General features: G+C 40.8%; 1 protein-coding gene across 4 annotated transcripts in view; it reads right to left on the reverse strand.

Moving 5' to 3' along the window:
- Positions 1-2,588: 2,588 nt before the first annotated feature.
- Positions 2,589-16,173, reverse strand: part of pex5lb (peroxisomal biogenesis factor 5-like b) — a 61,138-nt gene continuing 47,553 nt past the window's right edge. For 2 of the 4 annotated variants that reach the window (XM_079614266.1, XM_079614264.1), the window contains 6 exons: positions 12,034-12,177; positions 9,267-9,337; positions 8,435-8,653; positions 7,067-7,229; positions 5,876-6,033; positions 2,589-4,990 (listed from right to left, as the gene is read on the reverse strand). In XM_079614266.1, the coding sequence (XP_079470392.1) occupies positions 4,801-4,990; positions 5,876-6,033; positions 7,067-7,229; positions 8,435-8,653; positions 9,267-9,337; positions 12,034-12,177 (945 nt within the window). In that variant the 3' untranslated portion in view covers positions 2,589-4,800. The remainder of the gene's footprint in view (positions 4,991-5,875; positions 6,034-7,066; positions 7,230-8,434; positions 8,654-9,266; positions 9,338-12,033; positions 12,178-16,173) is intronic. The other 2 variants (XM_079614267.1, XM_079614265.1) reach the window with 1 other exon arrangement.

Here is a 16,173-nt window from a genome sequence, read left to right on the forward strand (position 1 = left end):
ACAACTGTCACAATCTTCTAGTCCAAGGATAATACAATGTATATCAAAATAAAGGTGTTGTTCATTAAACGAAGCAGCCTCAGGTAATCCAACAAGAGCTAACATTATCGAACAGTGTGCATAACACAAACCCCAACAATACCGGACAAAGATAAAGGAAATGTGGAACTTAAATACTCAATGATAACAAACTCAATAATGATCGGCTGTGATAATTAAATGAATATCCATGATAGTCCGTGACAACGAAATATCCAAGTTATTTTTTTCAAGTTACTTTGTTTTTCCCATTTATTGACTGACATCTCTCCTGTCCCCATATTGAGAGAAATCGTAAGTGTGTGTGCTGTGCAATCATGATGGCTATTAGATCTAGACTAAATGTGAGCATTTACTCTCACTCAAAAGAATAAAAACAGTGAAACGCAAACTCAAAATACTACGCACACCTGAAATAATTAGCCTAAACATGTTAAATTGCACAAATGTACTTTATGTATTTAATCTCACTTTATTGAGCAATTTATTTAATGAAGCAATGTTCTGCTTTTGATGATCCAAATCATGCATACTAATAAGCAAAAATGACTTGATAAACATCATATTGAGTTCCTTTTTTTAAATTGTATTTCTGAAGTAAGGCCCTGTCCCAAATGGCACCCTAAACACTCGCGTTTTAACTCGCGTCACAAGTCGTGATGTAACGCCGCTTTGACTGTCGGGAAGAACTGTGCTGTGGGGCTCGCTTCGGTGCGGGCTCGGCAAAAGTGCATCGAGGGCACATATCACCACAAAGGGGGCGCTAACGAGCACCCTTTTGAGACCTAAAATAACAAATGGGACACCCTACAGACCGTGGACTTAACGGACACGCCCACGGCAGCCATTTTAAGTCCACAAGAATGAAAGTGCATATGAAGTGTGCCATTTGCAACAGGGCCTAAGGCTGGATCCCAAATGCCACACTCCGGCCTTGTGGACCTCCTTCGAGTTCACACTTGGTGACGCCAGGCAGTGCAGACCTAAGGGGCGCTGGCGAGAGTCCACGCGAGAGTGTATTTTGGGACAGGCTTGATGACATCATGCCACGAAAGTCCAACAGCCACGAAACTCTTCCCGTAATTTTTCTGATTGGGCGTCCGCAATGATTCCTGGGTAGGTAACTCGTGTGGAGGGCGCGAAAGAGCGGGGTTTCGCCGCAGTCCGCATCGAGGGCACAAAGGCGGCACTCGAGAGCACACTTCTGAGCGCTGAAATGCAGAATGGGACACACTACGGACCCGTACACTTGGCGAGCACGCGCAATTTAAGGCCACGAGACCGCGAGTCCACATGAAGTGTGCCATTTAGGAGTGTTGAACTTTCTTCTCCTGCGTCCTGTTCTTCTGCGATCCAGAATGGCAGAACAGCTGACAGGTATTTTTATTTGAGCTGCGCCCTCTACTGTACAGACGTAAATTTGCATTTCCTTCAGCCTGAGGCTTATTCATTTGGTATTTTTATCTTTTTTAAATCAAAATCAAACAACCAAACCCAGCCCGGATTAGAAAAAGTAACAGAAAAGCAACTAAGTAACACAATTAGTTACTTTTTTTATGGGGTAATGCAATATTGTATATGAACATATTGTAATATATATTTTGTAATGCATTACATTTAAAAGTAAATTTTCCCAACACTGATTAAAGCTACAATATGTATTTGTTTTCGCCGCTAGGGGTCTTTAACCTCTTACAGTAACAAAGGCGTAGGTTGATGACGCATAAGCGGGATTATGGAACTTATCGTCAAGCTGATGGATCTAATAATGTTTATGGATAAGTGAATACATTGATGTTTTTAACATGACTGCGGTGTGAAGCAGGGCGTGATTGCTAATGAGAGACAGATATCAGCGCCACACGCGAGTCCCGCGGATATAAAGGAATAAGGACATTTCATTCTACCGAACTACCATTACTCGCAAGTGCTGTATTAATACTCACACAGGTCAGTTTATTAGACGAATGAAACTTGTGAGGTAACGGGGCGCTGTTTCACTCGCTCTACACTATCACACTAACTAAACTGCATTTGAGTGTGTTGAAAGTTATAATGTTATTCTTTTTGTTGATTTGTCTGTATGAGACTAGCAGTAAGCTAGATCAACATTTGAATAACATACTGATAATTTTCTAACATTTCATCATGTTAAGCTATATAACATTGATTAGTGTTATGTACATTTGCTCACCTGTCTAATAAAGTACATACAGTATTCAAGAGTGGCGAAGTCGAAGTTAGTCGCGGACGTGAAGCTCTCGGCGTCTCGAAAACGCCACGCTGATATTGATCCTTGTTTTAGTTCTCCTTTTGTCCCAAAGTCTCCATAATGTTTGAACGAAACAACAACAGCGTGAGTGTGCCGCTGCTAGACGTAATGCACGTCTGTTGCCATGGTTACTATCATTACTAACATGGATACATGTGAACAGGGACGGGCACTTTTTAAAATAGGAATTTCTCTGAAATTAAAAATCTTTGGGAACTTTTGGGATAGTGTAAGTACACAACTGCAGGAAATATATCACACTGTGCAAGTGATTTTTGGATATTTTATTAGAAAAATCGTACATATTGTAGCTTTAAAGGTGACAAATGTACCACTGCATTACTTCAGACAGAAGAAAGCAGTGTTCAGTGTGTGCCTGTGGGGGGTGCTCTGGTATCACCATTTCTAGATCATTTAAAGGTCAGGGACCACCATGTGCTTAGTTTTGAAATGAAAAAAAAGAGAGACATAATATTTCAGTTCTTCTAAAATACAGCTTTAATAAATAGGTTATAAATGCATCTTGGCTATATTACCTGTTAATGTAGGAGAGACTGAAAGATGATACTTGATGGGTAGACATGCATACATTTTATGACTGTTCATTCCATGAAATAGTCTATTTTACATGAATAAAAATTAAATACATTTCCTTCTGCAATTCTACAAGTTGTTTTTGCCAATAATTATATTTATAGTTACATGACAGCTCTGATCATAGCAAAACTAGTGTGATTTTCTACAAGACAAGTGTCATTAATGCCCGCATACTGTGCTCATACATGGCATATGATTTTAAATATTGTCATATATAGTATGCTTGGTGTTTGAATGTTGCTCAAAAATGTACATTAATAGTAGTTACATTCACTTTTAAGTTAGTAAATATGGGACCATGAAGAGAGGAAAATCTGTTTTCTGTATTACATGCAATCATCAGATTTTCCAAACCTTCTGTAATATTTAAGATGCATCTAGTGAAGCAATTTGCCCAAACAAAAAAGGTTATTAATGTTATTTATGTATTTAAACACCGTCTCATTCAGTGCCCTTCAATCATCTCGGCTCACTCCAGTTACTTTGACGTTAACTAATAATGCATAGTGTTAAAATTATAGACCAATCTGAATAAGGACACCCACTAGGATTTTTGGTAAACTTAGCAACAACAAAAAAACAGCAATGCTGGTTTGCATAGTTATTTCTTCAAAGAAAAATATCCAGCCTAAAACGATACAAAGGAGCTGAAATCATAATGTTCTAGCGCATGGCTTTTTTTCACTATAAACTACATACTGCACGTATGACCGATAAAGGGATTTCAGTCTCATGAAATGCGCTTCAAACTTACCAGGCCCAACGACTCAACTGCATGGCCAAGATGTTGTTGTTGGTAGATTTTGTGAATGTATTCGGTCCCCTTTGAACGTTTGGGCTAACAGTCTTAAATGAACTCGCTCACTTTCAACATGATACTGCTTTAGCTGTGACCTTTCATGCAGAGGCTTTGAAGTTGCTCCCCACCGAGCCCTGATCCAGAATGCCCCGGAGCACACAGCATTAAACGGGGCTCGCTGGAAGACAGATGGCCTGGGGAACACGCCCTGCCCGCACACCTGGGTGTATAGATCCCCCTGAGTCAAACTCAGCTAGGCTGCAACCGAAATCGCAAACTTCCCTACTACATAGTAGGCGAAAAACAGTACCAAGTACAAAAAAAGTTAGAGGACCGAATACTTCTAAGTGTGCATTCGATGGGCACTTAACTATCCCATGAGACCACGGGAGAGGATTTGTGAATGACAGTGAAGTGACGGTCACATGACAATGTCACCTGATTACATTCATGAATTGTTTTTGTTTTGTTTTTCTATCGTGAAGTAATTATTTTTGCAAAAATAAGCACCTATGCAATTTCAGATGCAGCCCTAGTGTCATTCCTGAACTGACCGGCTATACGGCTACACTCTTTTCAGTGGAAAAACAGCGCCACCTTGTGGTGAGGGACGTGAACTAACAGTGTGAAATGAACGTGGAAAAACACAGGATGAACAAAGGTTCTTGAGATCTGAATCGACCATGATAGATAGCTAGGCTCTTTGAAGATTAATATTCAATTCTAATCGATAAACTAAACAAAATTCCTCCTATGTTCCCCAACGAGGTTTGGTTCATTTTTCTCAAGTATACAAAGTTAGATAAGCTTAAAAATATTAGTGAAATATAACTAACATCAAGAAAAGGTGCTTTTGCTCTCTCTTTCTGGCATGTATTCCTCTAGTTTCAAAAACCTTCAGTACCGGTTCTGCTTGTGCTCTATAGAATATAAACGCCGTCTTCAGGGGCCTCTGAAGAAAGCAAAGGCTGCCCATAAATTCAACAAAAATAGCTGTGCACGCTCTGCATATTAAATTGACATCCCGTATTCACTCGAGCCAAACTTTGTGCCTACTGTCAGTGAATAATAGATTTCACAGGTCCGAGTCGGATCACATGTCCACGTTGAAGGCCCTCATTAGGAGGTCCAGATCTCCCACGCTTGCTGCCTGGAACAGTTCTGGCTGGTCCATGAGGGAGAGGGCGATCCGCAGAGCGGCCCAGATGTTGCTGGACATCGCCTGATGACTCCTGCTCTTCCTCTGCTGGTGCAGAGCGGTCAGGAAGTTACTCACTGCCTCCCTGCCAGAGAAAAGACACAGGTAAAATGTTATTTTGCTAGTTTCAGTCCGACGCAGTTATCATTTTCTCGTCCTGCATGGCGCATGGTTGTTTAAATAGCAAATGCATTTGCACCCATTTGTGCGCCCATGGGCGGCTGGTCTGAAAACGAGGTGTGTTCAGGCGCATTGTTGGTGTGTTGCTATTTTGAGGAAACAGAAATAGACTGAGCCATTGACCAACTGAAACCTGGTCTAAAGTCAATGGCGCAATATTTGTTATTTAAAGGGTGCATTAGTAATGTGTGCCTATAAGCGGGTCCACAACACGTACACTCTGCTTATTACACACACAGGGACACACAGCAGCACACAAACATGCCAAATATAAAAAAATAAAGGATAACAATGTAAAAGATTATTATTGTGAACAGATATAGTTTAATTCGGCTTGTCCCGTAGATGGTCTGCTTGCGCTTTAACCTCGTGCACGAGCAGATCCGTTTCATCGCTAGAAAAGAGTTTTTCCTCTTGCAAATTTCATCATGTAAACAGCGAATCCGCCATGGCGCGAGTGCAACTGGCTTTTAAAGGGAATGGGAGATGAGACTCTGTGATTGGTTTATTCCACATTACACCCAAAACACCCAGTACTCATTAAGAGAATAGGGACAACCCTTTTAGACCATGCGCTGACCATTTTTCCCGTCGTTAAACTAGCAAAAGTGGATTCGGACACAACCTAAGTGCACTTGGGCCATACGCTTTAGACCATGCACTTAGATCGTTAAAATAGGGCCCTGAAATTTGAAGTTTCAGACTTTATTTAGTTTAGCCTTCTGCTTGTTCAGTCTGCTTTAGTGTCTACACTAAGGATTAACCCTTGCTCATTGGTTCGGTTCATTACCGATGTGCCCCCAGGTTGATGCAGCTGATGCCGAGGTTGTATCTGGAGCGGATGAAGCCTGGCTGGAGCTCCAGAGCTCTGGTGTAGGCCTCCACCGCCTCCTCACTGCGGTCCCCATTCGCCAGCGTGGCCCCGAGCCGATTCCACAGGAGATAGTCCTGTGAAAACATACAGAATTGGCAGATCTATTGGTAATGTGCTCCAGAGATTAATTTCAGGCATAACTGTCAATGGCTGCATTCTTGATTGTCTTTGGACTGTTGCTGGGAACCTCCAATAAACAAGCAACAGATGATCTTAGTGGTTTCGCAGACACATAATTTACAAATGAATCACTAGAACTTCTTACACTAGAACTTGGACCTAGCCCATTACAGGCTTTGTATGTGAGGAGGAGGACCTTAAAATCAATTCTAAATGTTACTATGATATTATATTATATTAGTAAGAAAGAATAAGTGAGAAAGATTTAATAGACTCTGCATTAGTTTTATATAACATGTGTTTCTAAGTGTTCCTCTATTCATCCTTGTTGTGTTTTTATCGTTTTATCTTGCATTTAGCTTGCTCACTAGGACTGGTAAGGCAATATATTCTCCATAAAGATTTAAATTTGAATTGAAAATATTTCTATTAAAGTTTATACATTTAACAGTGGATATAAAAAAAAATGACACTATCAACAAAATCTTTTGTGTACGTTTGCTGCGGTTTTCTGTTCTCTCGCGACTGGATTTACGTCTGTTGTCTTGTGTTCATAAATGTCCAACGTCTTGGTATAAGCGGGATAATCCACGGCTGGCTGTGCTTTAAATTATTTGAATGCACTCCGCTTCGCGTCAGGTGGTTCTTTGCCTCCAACATAGTGCATTAAAATCATTTAATGCACAGCTAGCCGTGGATTATTCCTTACTTAAATTACATATCAAACACCACATTATATTAACAAAGCTAAAAGTGGTGAAACTGTGGGCAGAACCCTCCACCCAAATCAATGTGAACTACTAAATCAATATGCATTACAGATTGCTGTGTTAATTAATTATTCAATTAATGTAAATAATTAAGTATATGTATTAATTAATTAATAGTTTAAACAAGCTTAAAAACACCCACAGTGCTGTCAGGACAGCTCTGAGAATCTACAAGATCTGTAGCATTAAAAATGATGAATAGGACTCCCTGGCTTACCTCCGGTCGGACAGACAGTGCGGCATTGAAGGCGTCCACAGCTTTGTCAAACTCTGAGCTGAGGTTGAAGAGCACACCCAGGCCTGTCTGGAGGTCCGGGTCCACCCCTTCAGCGCTCTGCACTGCCTCCTGATACAGCTCCAACACCTCCACCAGCTGAGAGCTGCACACAACACACACCATGAACAAGGGCAGGGCCGTATGAGGACACGTATATCGTGGCGATGACATAAACTGTCAGTTGATAGCACATTCCAGGGCCAGGTTTTATGGCTGGGCCCCTCTCTGTCTGCAACAGTGGAAAAAGCTTTGCTACATTTTGATTGGATCTTGGTGGACTTGCACAAACAAATGTCTAACACCACCAGATAAGGATGCTAGGACAACTGCCAACCGGCCATAACAATTATTTATGACTTTTTGGGTGCGATAGCAGTGGCTCAAACTATTCAATTTTTAAATAATAACAAATCCATTCGTAACTATATGTTTGGAAACCTTAAAACAGATTAATTTCATACTCAACTCATACTTCATACAACAAATCCTATACAAATGCAGCTGTTAACGTATAAATTAATCTTTTTTTCCAAAAAGGCAACAACTTTGCAAATGTATTCTGGTTGTGGTTTGGAAAGTGAGAAATGCATTGGTTAGATTTTAAAGACACTTTAAAGACTGTGTGCTTTATGCAAATGTGTTCCCAAGTTAGATACAGGTACAGGTTGGTAGAGTCTCCAACCTACAAAGGTGAGACATTACCAGATACAATGTTTTGAGTCTCTTGGCCTGTGAAGAAAGAGACAACAACAGGCCCAGGGTGACAGAAGACAAACAGATATTTGCAACAAGGTTAAGCTCAGGAGGGCAGTCCTTCACTTTAAGGAAACGTTGTCTGTGTGCTCCAGGTTTTAGGACCCTTTGGTGCTCCAGGAGATCAACATACCGCAGAGCTTCGTGTTTAAGGCGGTTTGAAACGTATTCCGGCTCCTTTGTCCGCTGCATTGTCACCCAGTACAACCAGCGGAAGACAGTAAGAGGTCATCTGGCATTCTCACACTCATCTTAAGTGACGTGACCGAAACCCTTTACTAATTTGGTGCCACCAGTGAGAGAAAGTATAATAGAGAATTTGCTTGTTTCTCTCACAGTACGTACATATATCTGTGTATCTTTTAGTAGGCGTGACTACATAAAGTTATTGACACGTTCATAAAGAAACCTGAATGAATGAATGAAGAATCTACAGTGAAATTAAAATACGTGATCTACACCACAGTACTCCCATCTCACAAAACAGACCTCATGCATATGCTTTATATATGCAGCATGTGGACATTGATTCATGCGAGTGAATGTGGATCGTACCATCCGAGAGTGGGGATGGGGGAGACGGAGGACCCTCTGCGGCTGGGCAGTGGAGAGCCATCCAGAGGGCTGCGGTTCTGGAGCAGGTGTCTGTATCTGGGGTTGTATCTGATCCAGCGGTGAAGAGCCTCACAGGCCTCCGGCTGCTGCCCTGCGTTGGTCAGGCTCACCGCCAGAGCCATCAGGGCCTTCAGATTGTTTGGGTGCAGCTCCAAACATCTATTTGAACAAAGACAGACATGACCAAACATGGAAGAATAAGCGAGGGAGTGAGTTGGTCCAACAACGTTTTTTTGTTTTTGTTTTTAATTGTGATTAAACCAACTACGTGAGTTTGGGGCGGCGCGATCTGTAGTCCAATAAATGGTCCGCAAGGGGAGTGTTCCCAAAAATGATTTGTGCAATACCATTTGTTACCACTAATTGCGCAGAACCCCATAAAGCTTTAATGCAATTTCCTCATGCATAATTTAATACGTTCGTGACCTTTAGACTTTTTGCTCCAATTGAGATTGTTATGGCCTTAATTTTAAACAATTTTTACAAATTAAGAATTGCAGAAACCCTGAAACTACAAATGTGACTATTTCTACAGCCTTTTATCTAAAATATGTTTCAATGACTAGTGGATTAGGCAAGAAATCCTGAACATTGCACTTAAGAAGATTCTGGTTTGTCAGAGTGTCTAGTAAGTGTGTAATCCCCAATGAAAGGACATTCAAACTCTGTATTTTTAACATCATTCACCCTCAGAGAACAGAGCATTAATGCTCCTCTGGCATATATCAGACTCGAGCATAAATCACAAAACCCCTCATTATTGTCGACTCACCTCTGAAGACAAACAATGGCTGCCTGTTCATTCTCGTTCTCTGCTTGTGTGGTGCCCAAAACCTGCCAAGCCTTTGTAGAGGGAAAAAAGCACTATAGTTTGAAACATCACAAAAATATTAGAGCGAAGCAGAAATAAAAAAGACTTGAATTGCTCGAGGGGCACTGTAAAAAGAGCGTTCAATTATTGGGGCTGCCAGTTTTCTAAAGCATATTGTTGTTCCCTCTTCATTACGTGCTTGGCTAGTGCATTTAGTGCATTCACTCTGGGGACGTTGGCATTTGACTTTAATGTGGTTTTGTTTCAAATTAAACAGGATCATATTTATAAGCCGTCCCAGAGGTTTACGCCATCTGTCTGGCATCACTGTGGCTCATAAAACATGGGAAATTTCATTAAATGTTTGATGGTGCTGACTGGGCAATAATAAAAGGAAGGCAGGAAGGACATGGATTTGCACTGTCTGTCACTAAGCGGTTTCATCGTTTGTGAGGTGATAAAACATTCGGAGTAGATGGAGTTGAATACAGGAGATAATAGTTATGTTCCAAATCCAAGTAAGCGGACACGAGGCTGATTCAGAACGTTCTAAATATAAAATTATTAAACTTCTTAAAGAATTGGTCCCCTCCATTTTCTACAAGACACCCGTTCAAAAGTTTGGGGTCAGTTTTAATTTTTGTATGATTTTAAAATAAGTCTCTTATCATCAGGATTTGCTGATAAACCCAAACACAGAACAGCCAAGAAAGCTCAAATAGGTCTTGTGTGCTACACAACCCAAGAACGCCTGACCAATGAACACAAAGACCAGGCGATCGACAAAAAGACACGAGACAAGAGCACATGGACAGTGAACACTCAACCCGTGCACTCAAAACCAAAGACAAAACATGGAGCGTGAATGTCCGAACCCCAACACTACCCTCCCTCTAAAAGGACACGCTCTGGCGTCACCAATGAGGAACACCAAACACAAGACTGATACATCAACACAAAATAGACATACACCAAGACATCGCAAGACAGATACACACACCGACACAACAACAGAAGACAGACTGGGGTCAGACAATGACAGGTAGTGGAGGGAGGTATGGAAACCAGGCCGCTGTTGGGGGCACAGTCCAGGAAAGGTCTGGATGGTCCAGAACCCAGACAGATGACCAGAGAGGGACGGGAGGGAAGAGCCAGGGAGGGAACCCTAGCAGAAGGCCAGGGCGGTATCTGGCCTTCTGCTGGGGCAGACCAGGGAGGCTCGGGCTTAACAGGAACCCTGGTGCATAGCCAGGATAGGACCTGGATAGCAGTGAGTCTGGGGTTGGAGCAGATTCTGGAGGATCCTGGTCTAGAGCGGGCTCTGGAGTGGCCTCCGTGGCTGGTACCACAGGACAAATGTTCTCTTCTTCAAAGAGCGAGACAACGTGGTGGGACTAGGCTGGGATTGGGTGAGATTGAATGAGAGAGGGATCCACTCCTCCTACAGAATCTCTGTATCCTTTAGATGGCAAACATGGTCCCTGTATGTTGTCCCTGCACTGGCTACCTGTTAGGTACCGTATTGATTTTAAAATCCTTTTGCTGGCCTATAAATCTCTGCACAATCTGGCACCCCAGTATTTGACTAACTTATTAATCCCCTACACACCACGTCGCAATCTGCGCTCCTCACAGAGTGGTCTTTTGGTTGTTCCGAAGACACGGCTTCATACGTGGGGTGACCGAGCATTTTCCGTCTATGCTCCTAAGCTCTGGAATTCTCTCCCGGCCAACATCAGGGAAGCAAATACACTAGTGACTTTTAAATCTCGTCTTAAAACTCTTTATTTTAGGATTGCTTTTACCTGAACTTGATTTTATGTGTTTATTTTTTTTTTTTTTTTTTTTTATTTTTTTTTTATTGTATCTTCATTGTGTTTATTCAATTGTTGTTATGCTTGTCTGTAAAGCGCTTTGAGAAAGCTACTTTTAAAGGCGCTATACAAAATAAATATATTATTATTATTATTATGGTCAATTACTTCCCAGTAAGTCCATGATTTTCTAATTGCCCAACTCCTCCCAGGGAGTGGGATCATCGAGTCAGACAAGTAAAAGGTCAATTAACGCCAAAACCTTGCCAAAAACAAGTCCCTGGGCTAATTCGAAGGAGATCTAGTACATATCTCCAAGGGGTGATGATTCTGGAGGCAACTTAAACATCCTACCAGCCTTGAATGTGTTCTGGGAGGGCAGAACACAAAAGTGGAATAAATAAGGAAATTAGGAGGATAACGAGGGAGGAAAACTGGGGTACATGAACAAATAAACAGGTAACAAGAAGGGTGGGGTAAAGACAATAGACAGTGGAGCACATGGCACATGAAAACTAACAAAGCAAAGACACGTGCTACAACAAAGCCATAAAAATTCCTGATTTAATTTGCTCAAATCAGTTAATCAGTTCAAATGTTTGGGTTCAGTTAGATTTATGTGTTTACATATTAGTGTATACATATATATATATATATATATATATATATATACACACTTTTTCATTTTGCTCGGTGTAATGCATTCTGGAATTGCCTTAATTGCAAAAGATGCCAAGCTGCCTTTGATTTTGGTCAATCGAAAGTATCTTATGGATTCCTTCAAGTCTTCATGTCTTAAAATATTGTCTCAGTAGGCCGCTTGCTAGGTTTAGGAGCACAGATAGTGTGTAAGACAGCTAAAAAAAAACACACAAATTCTCAATAAATGGGTTGTCCAGATTGGGGTTCTTTACCTCAGAGTCCAGAGGGTCTTGTAAGATGGCCGCCTCTAACAGTAGTACAGAGCTGTTCAGATCCCCGTCCTTGCACTTCTGCAGCCCCTGTTCAAAAGCATTGGTGTAGTCTTTGTAAGGGTTATTGGTATGGAAGCAGTGACCCTGTAAGCAACAGAACCAAGGAACAAGCTTAAAGAAAACAAGCAAAACCACGATTAAATATCATGATGATTTTAATAGAATACTCGAGCGGCGCGGGACTCAAGAGTAATCCTTTCATAAATCTGGAGAGGCAGACGGTGGAGTGTTGATAATTGGATCATGCTGAGGTCTTTAATATTGCAGTGAAAAGTGCAGTTGGACTAATCAGTGGCGTGGGGAGAAGAAAAGGGCACATGAACTCACACTACACACTAAACTAAGTGACACTACACAATAAACTAAGACTCTTTGTATGCTAGAAAGAAAATTAAAAACAATAATTTAATAATTTTTTTTACAGTGGCTCATACTTTTTGTTTTAAAGTAAAAACTTCAGAAGAATTTGAGAATTTTCCTAAAAATCATTCAAAAAATCCCTAAAGGTTTTTGAATGGATTGTGTTGTTTCAAATATCAACCATGACAGGAGCGTGAATGATTGCAACAGGTTAGGGTTAAACGGGTTCTATAAAAATAACTTAAAAAAAAAAAAAAAAAAGTACACAATAAATGTGTGTACACTTATTATGATTATTTCAGTAATTTACAGGCAGTGCAAAAAGAGCCTTTGAGGTGTTTTTCATTCAGTGCATCTGAATCGAACACTGTCCCAGTAGCCACTACATTTGAATTTGAACATACTTCACGACAATTAAAAAAGTATGTTCTATCTATATCATGAATATGGGTAGTGTGAATAAAATTCGGACGTACTACATCCGCCATGTTGTTACTGTCACATGACCTACCGCATCAGTTGTGTCACTTCACTGCCATTCATAAATCGTCATGGTATAGTAAAGTGTCATCATATGCACAATTCAGAATCTCGTCGAAACTAGTAGGTCATCCAGGTACTTTTTGCCTATTTACTACGTATTTGGACATACTACTCTGTTGGCACCCTATAAACTACAGTACATAGAAATGCCCTAGCATCTAGAAACTATGATTAATCAAGCTGTATCTCTAAAAGGGATGCAGCATAGGCAGCAACTCAATACAAATTTATTTATAAAGCACTTTCAAAACCATAAAAATTGACCAAAGTGCTGCACATAAAATAACATTAAAACTCGAGAAGTATTTATAAGCATAAAATAACAACGTCAAAAACAACCAACAGTCATATAATCCGTCATGCTACAGTACATATCACTTACAATGATCAGACCCAGCCAAAAGCCAAGGAGAATAGGAAAGCACTGTAGTTTTTGGCTATATCCGAACATTCTCTGCCTACTTGGAAGCACACAATCATGGAACATAAGAGAGAATATTAGATGAAAGAGAACATTATCTGACATCTGGAGTCTCTAACCTTTGAAGTGATACATCTACCCCTGTATCAGTTCTGCCGTCATAGAGAAAGCAATACAGCGGGCAGTCATTTTGAGATTCATGCGGTGGTGCGGAACAGCACCTTTGATTGGTTAACAATCAACAGAATGGCTTCTGCCGGTTATTGTTATGTAAACTACATCCACTCACTGAGTGTCCAAAACCAAGTGCGATGCAATAAAAGCTCCTCTTCCACGCTCCAGTTTTTGTCCCAATCAGTGTTAAATAAAATCTCTCTGGCCCAACTCCACATAAATATATATTTCAGTCAAGAAACTCTAGCAATCTGCTAGCTATCGCATCATTTCATCATCTATATGGCAAAAGCTGATTGGCCTCTGCTGATTCTGCAGCCAATGAACATTTAAATGCACTGGTTCAGTGGATCAGAAACCCTTCACCTCCCCAGCTCCACCTGCTTAGATCTGCTATGGGATTTATGCATGTCTGATCATGCAGCAGGAGATCTTACATGCTCACAGCAGTGATTATTAAACTATTGAACTATTAAAAGAGTTGCAGTGTACAATACAAGTGTTCTAATTGGCTGCAACATAATGTGGTTCAACATAATGTATGTGTGTGTGGGGGGGGTGTTGCTGTCACTGTCTATGGCAGTCTGTATTTTATTATTTTGATGGTCCCTTTAAAACAGAGTTAGTTGACATGTAGTTCAAACTAAAGCCCTATTCGGACGATTAGTTTTACAAGGGTAGTAATGTAATTTTACCACAGGATGTCTGTAATAACAATGGCCAATTCGCACAGGATAATAAATCTCAGTAAAACTAGCAGAAGTGGGAGTCGCAACTCGATTTACGCACCGCCGTCACCTTCCTGTCCTCATGCGTATTACGTTGCTTCCTGATATCATGTGCGCAAACACATATAACCTATATTTATATAACATCCAGTCGAAAGATGTATTAAAGGGGTCATGACATGGTTTTTTTTATTTTATTATTATGTTCCCTTAGGTGCAATTATAGTATTACTATAGTTTTTTTTACAAAAAAACTTTTAAAATATAGTGATTTATGACCTTTTCCCACCCTTTTTCTCATCCTCTGATTCAAACAGTCTGTTTTGGGGGTGTTTCCCCTTTAAGAGTTCAGTGTTAACGCCCACTGTTATGATTGGATAACGTCAGTGCCTATGCATCAATTATTAACGCCCCCAGCCAGAACCTGTGCGGATTCAGCGTATTTAAAAAGTAGTTTAAAGTTTTAAATACATTACTTACAGTTTGCGTCGTCGTTGTTGAGCCCAGAATAGTCGGCACGGACTTATCTTTGAGCAACAGTTTTCTGGCAAAGCCAGCATCATTTTGGGATTTGTTCTCAATACAGTCATCCTTCAAATGGACTGGGACGTCGGCAAACAAATAAAGTGCATCCATTTTTCAAAGATGTTGTTTGTTCACAGCCATGAACAGCACATCTGCGTGGCATCGTAATTTCCCTGTACACAGACCCACTCGGCTCGCTGTCCGTCGACTGAACACTTGTGAGGCGCGCGGGCGCGGTCGTGACAATGATACGAAATGAGCGTAGTTGTCTTGCGCTTTAAGCGTAGTTGTCTTGTGCCGGAGGCGGTCTATATGCAAACGCGGGTATGTCACTTCGTACCGTGACGTCACTTCTTATCATGGATCCAGAACGAGCTGTATTTCGAGCTTGATTAAATAAATGATTCGTTTATAATGGGGAGGACGTCTTAAGCTATGAAACTTGCAGGACGTTTTAATGGTACAAAGACCTCTTATATACCAAAAGATCAAGGCAAATTTGGTTTCTCATGTCATGACCCCTTTAATTAAATTCAGATTGGATTGTGTTGGTAAAAGGCACTTACCTAACGCTAAAAGAAGTTTTGTGCCTCTGACGAGTGCTTTTGATCTTCTTTCTGATCTGAATGGTGCGTGGAAAACACTTGAGTCCTACCGTCTAGAACACAACTGACACAACTTTTTTCCATACTTGAAAAAAAAAACAGAAAACTACTTTTAAACAGGAAATTACGGAATATCTAAGTACATATTTACAGCAAGTCTATTCACACTTTTTTTTTCGCACCTTTTTACAGAAGGTAACAGTCGTCGTAATCTTTACTGACATTGTCCGTAATTATAACTGAGATGGCACATTTGACGGGACTAAAATCACTGAGAAGCTCTGGAAATAATTACTTTACCCCATCCACGTTAAACTAATCCCGTCTGAATAGGGCTTTAGTCAACATAATGTTCTGGGGACCATCAAAATAAAGTGTTACCTAGCAGTCTCGTTGAGAAATGTAATAATGCTACATTACTCTTTGAATCTAACTATATAAAACTGTGAGCGCGAGAGAGGCGCAGTGTGTGATATAGTGGGTGAACCAATGGTTTTAGTTTCAAAAAACCTCCAAAAACGACAGATGATAGTACCGGCAGTTTATGCGAGCTGCCGATATAAGCAAGAATCACTCTCGGCACCGTGAACAGCAAAGGAGTGCGCCACTGCACGGCCGAGAACAGGCTCTGGCTCCAGGACTCAAACTATTATGTTGGAAAACAGGTATAAGGTCTCCGGCCCTGTGGTGGAGAACCGCTGATGAGGAGCATTTTGATTGGCTG

The sequence above is a fragment of the Phoxinus phoxinus genome, assembly GCF_949152265.1.
Source record: "Phoxinus phoxinus genome assembly, chromosome: 5".
NCBI lineage: Eukaryota > Metazoa > Chordata > Actinopteri > Cypriniformes > Leuciscidae > Phoxinus > Phoxinus phoxinus.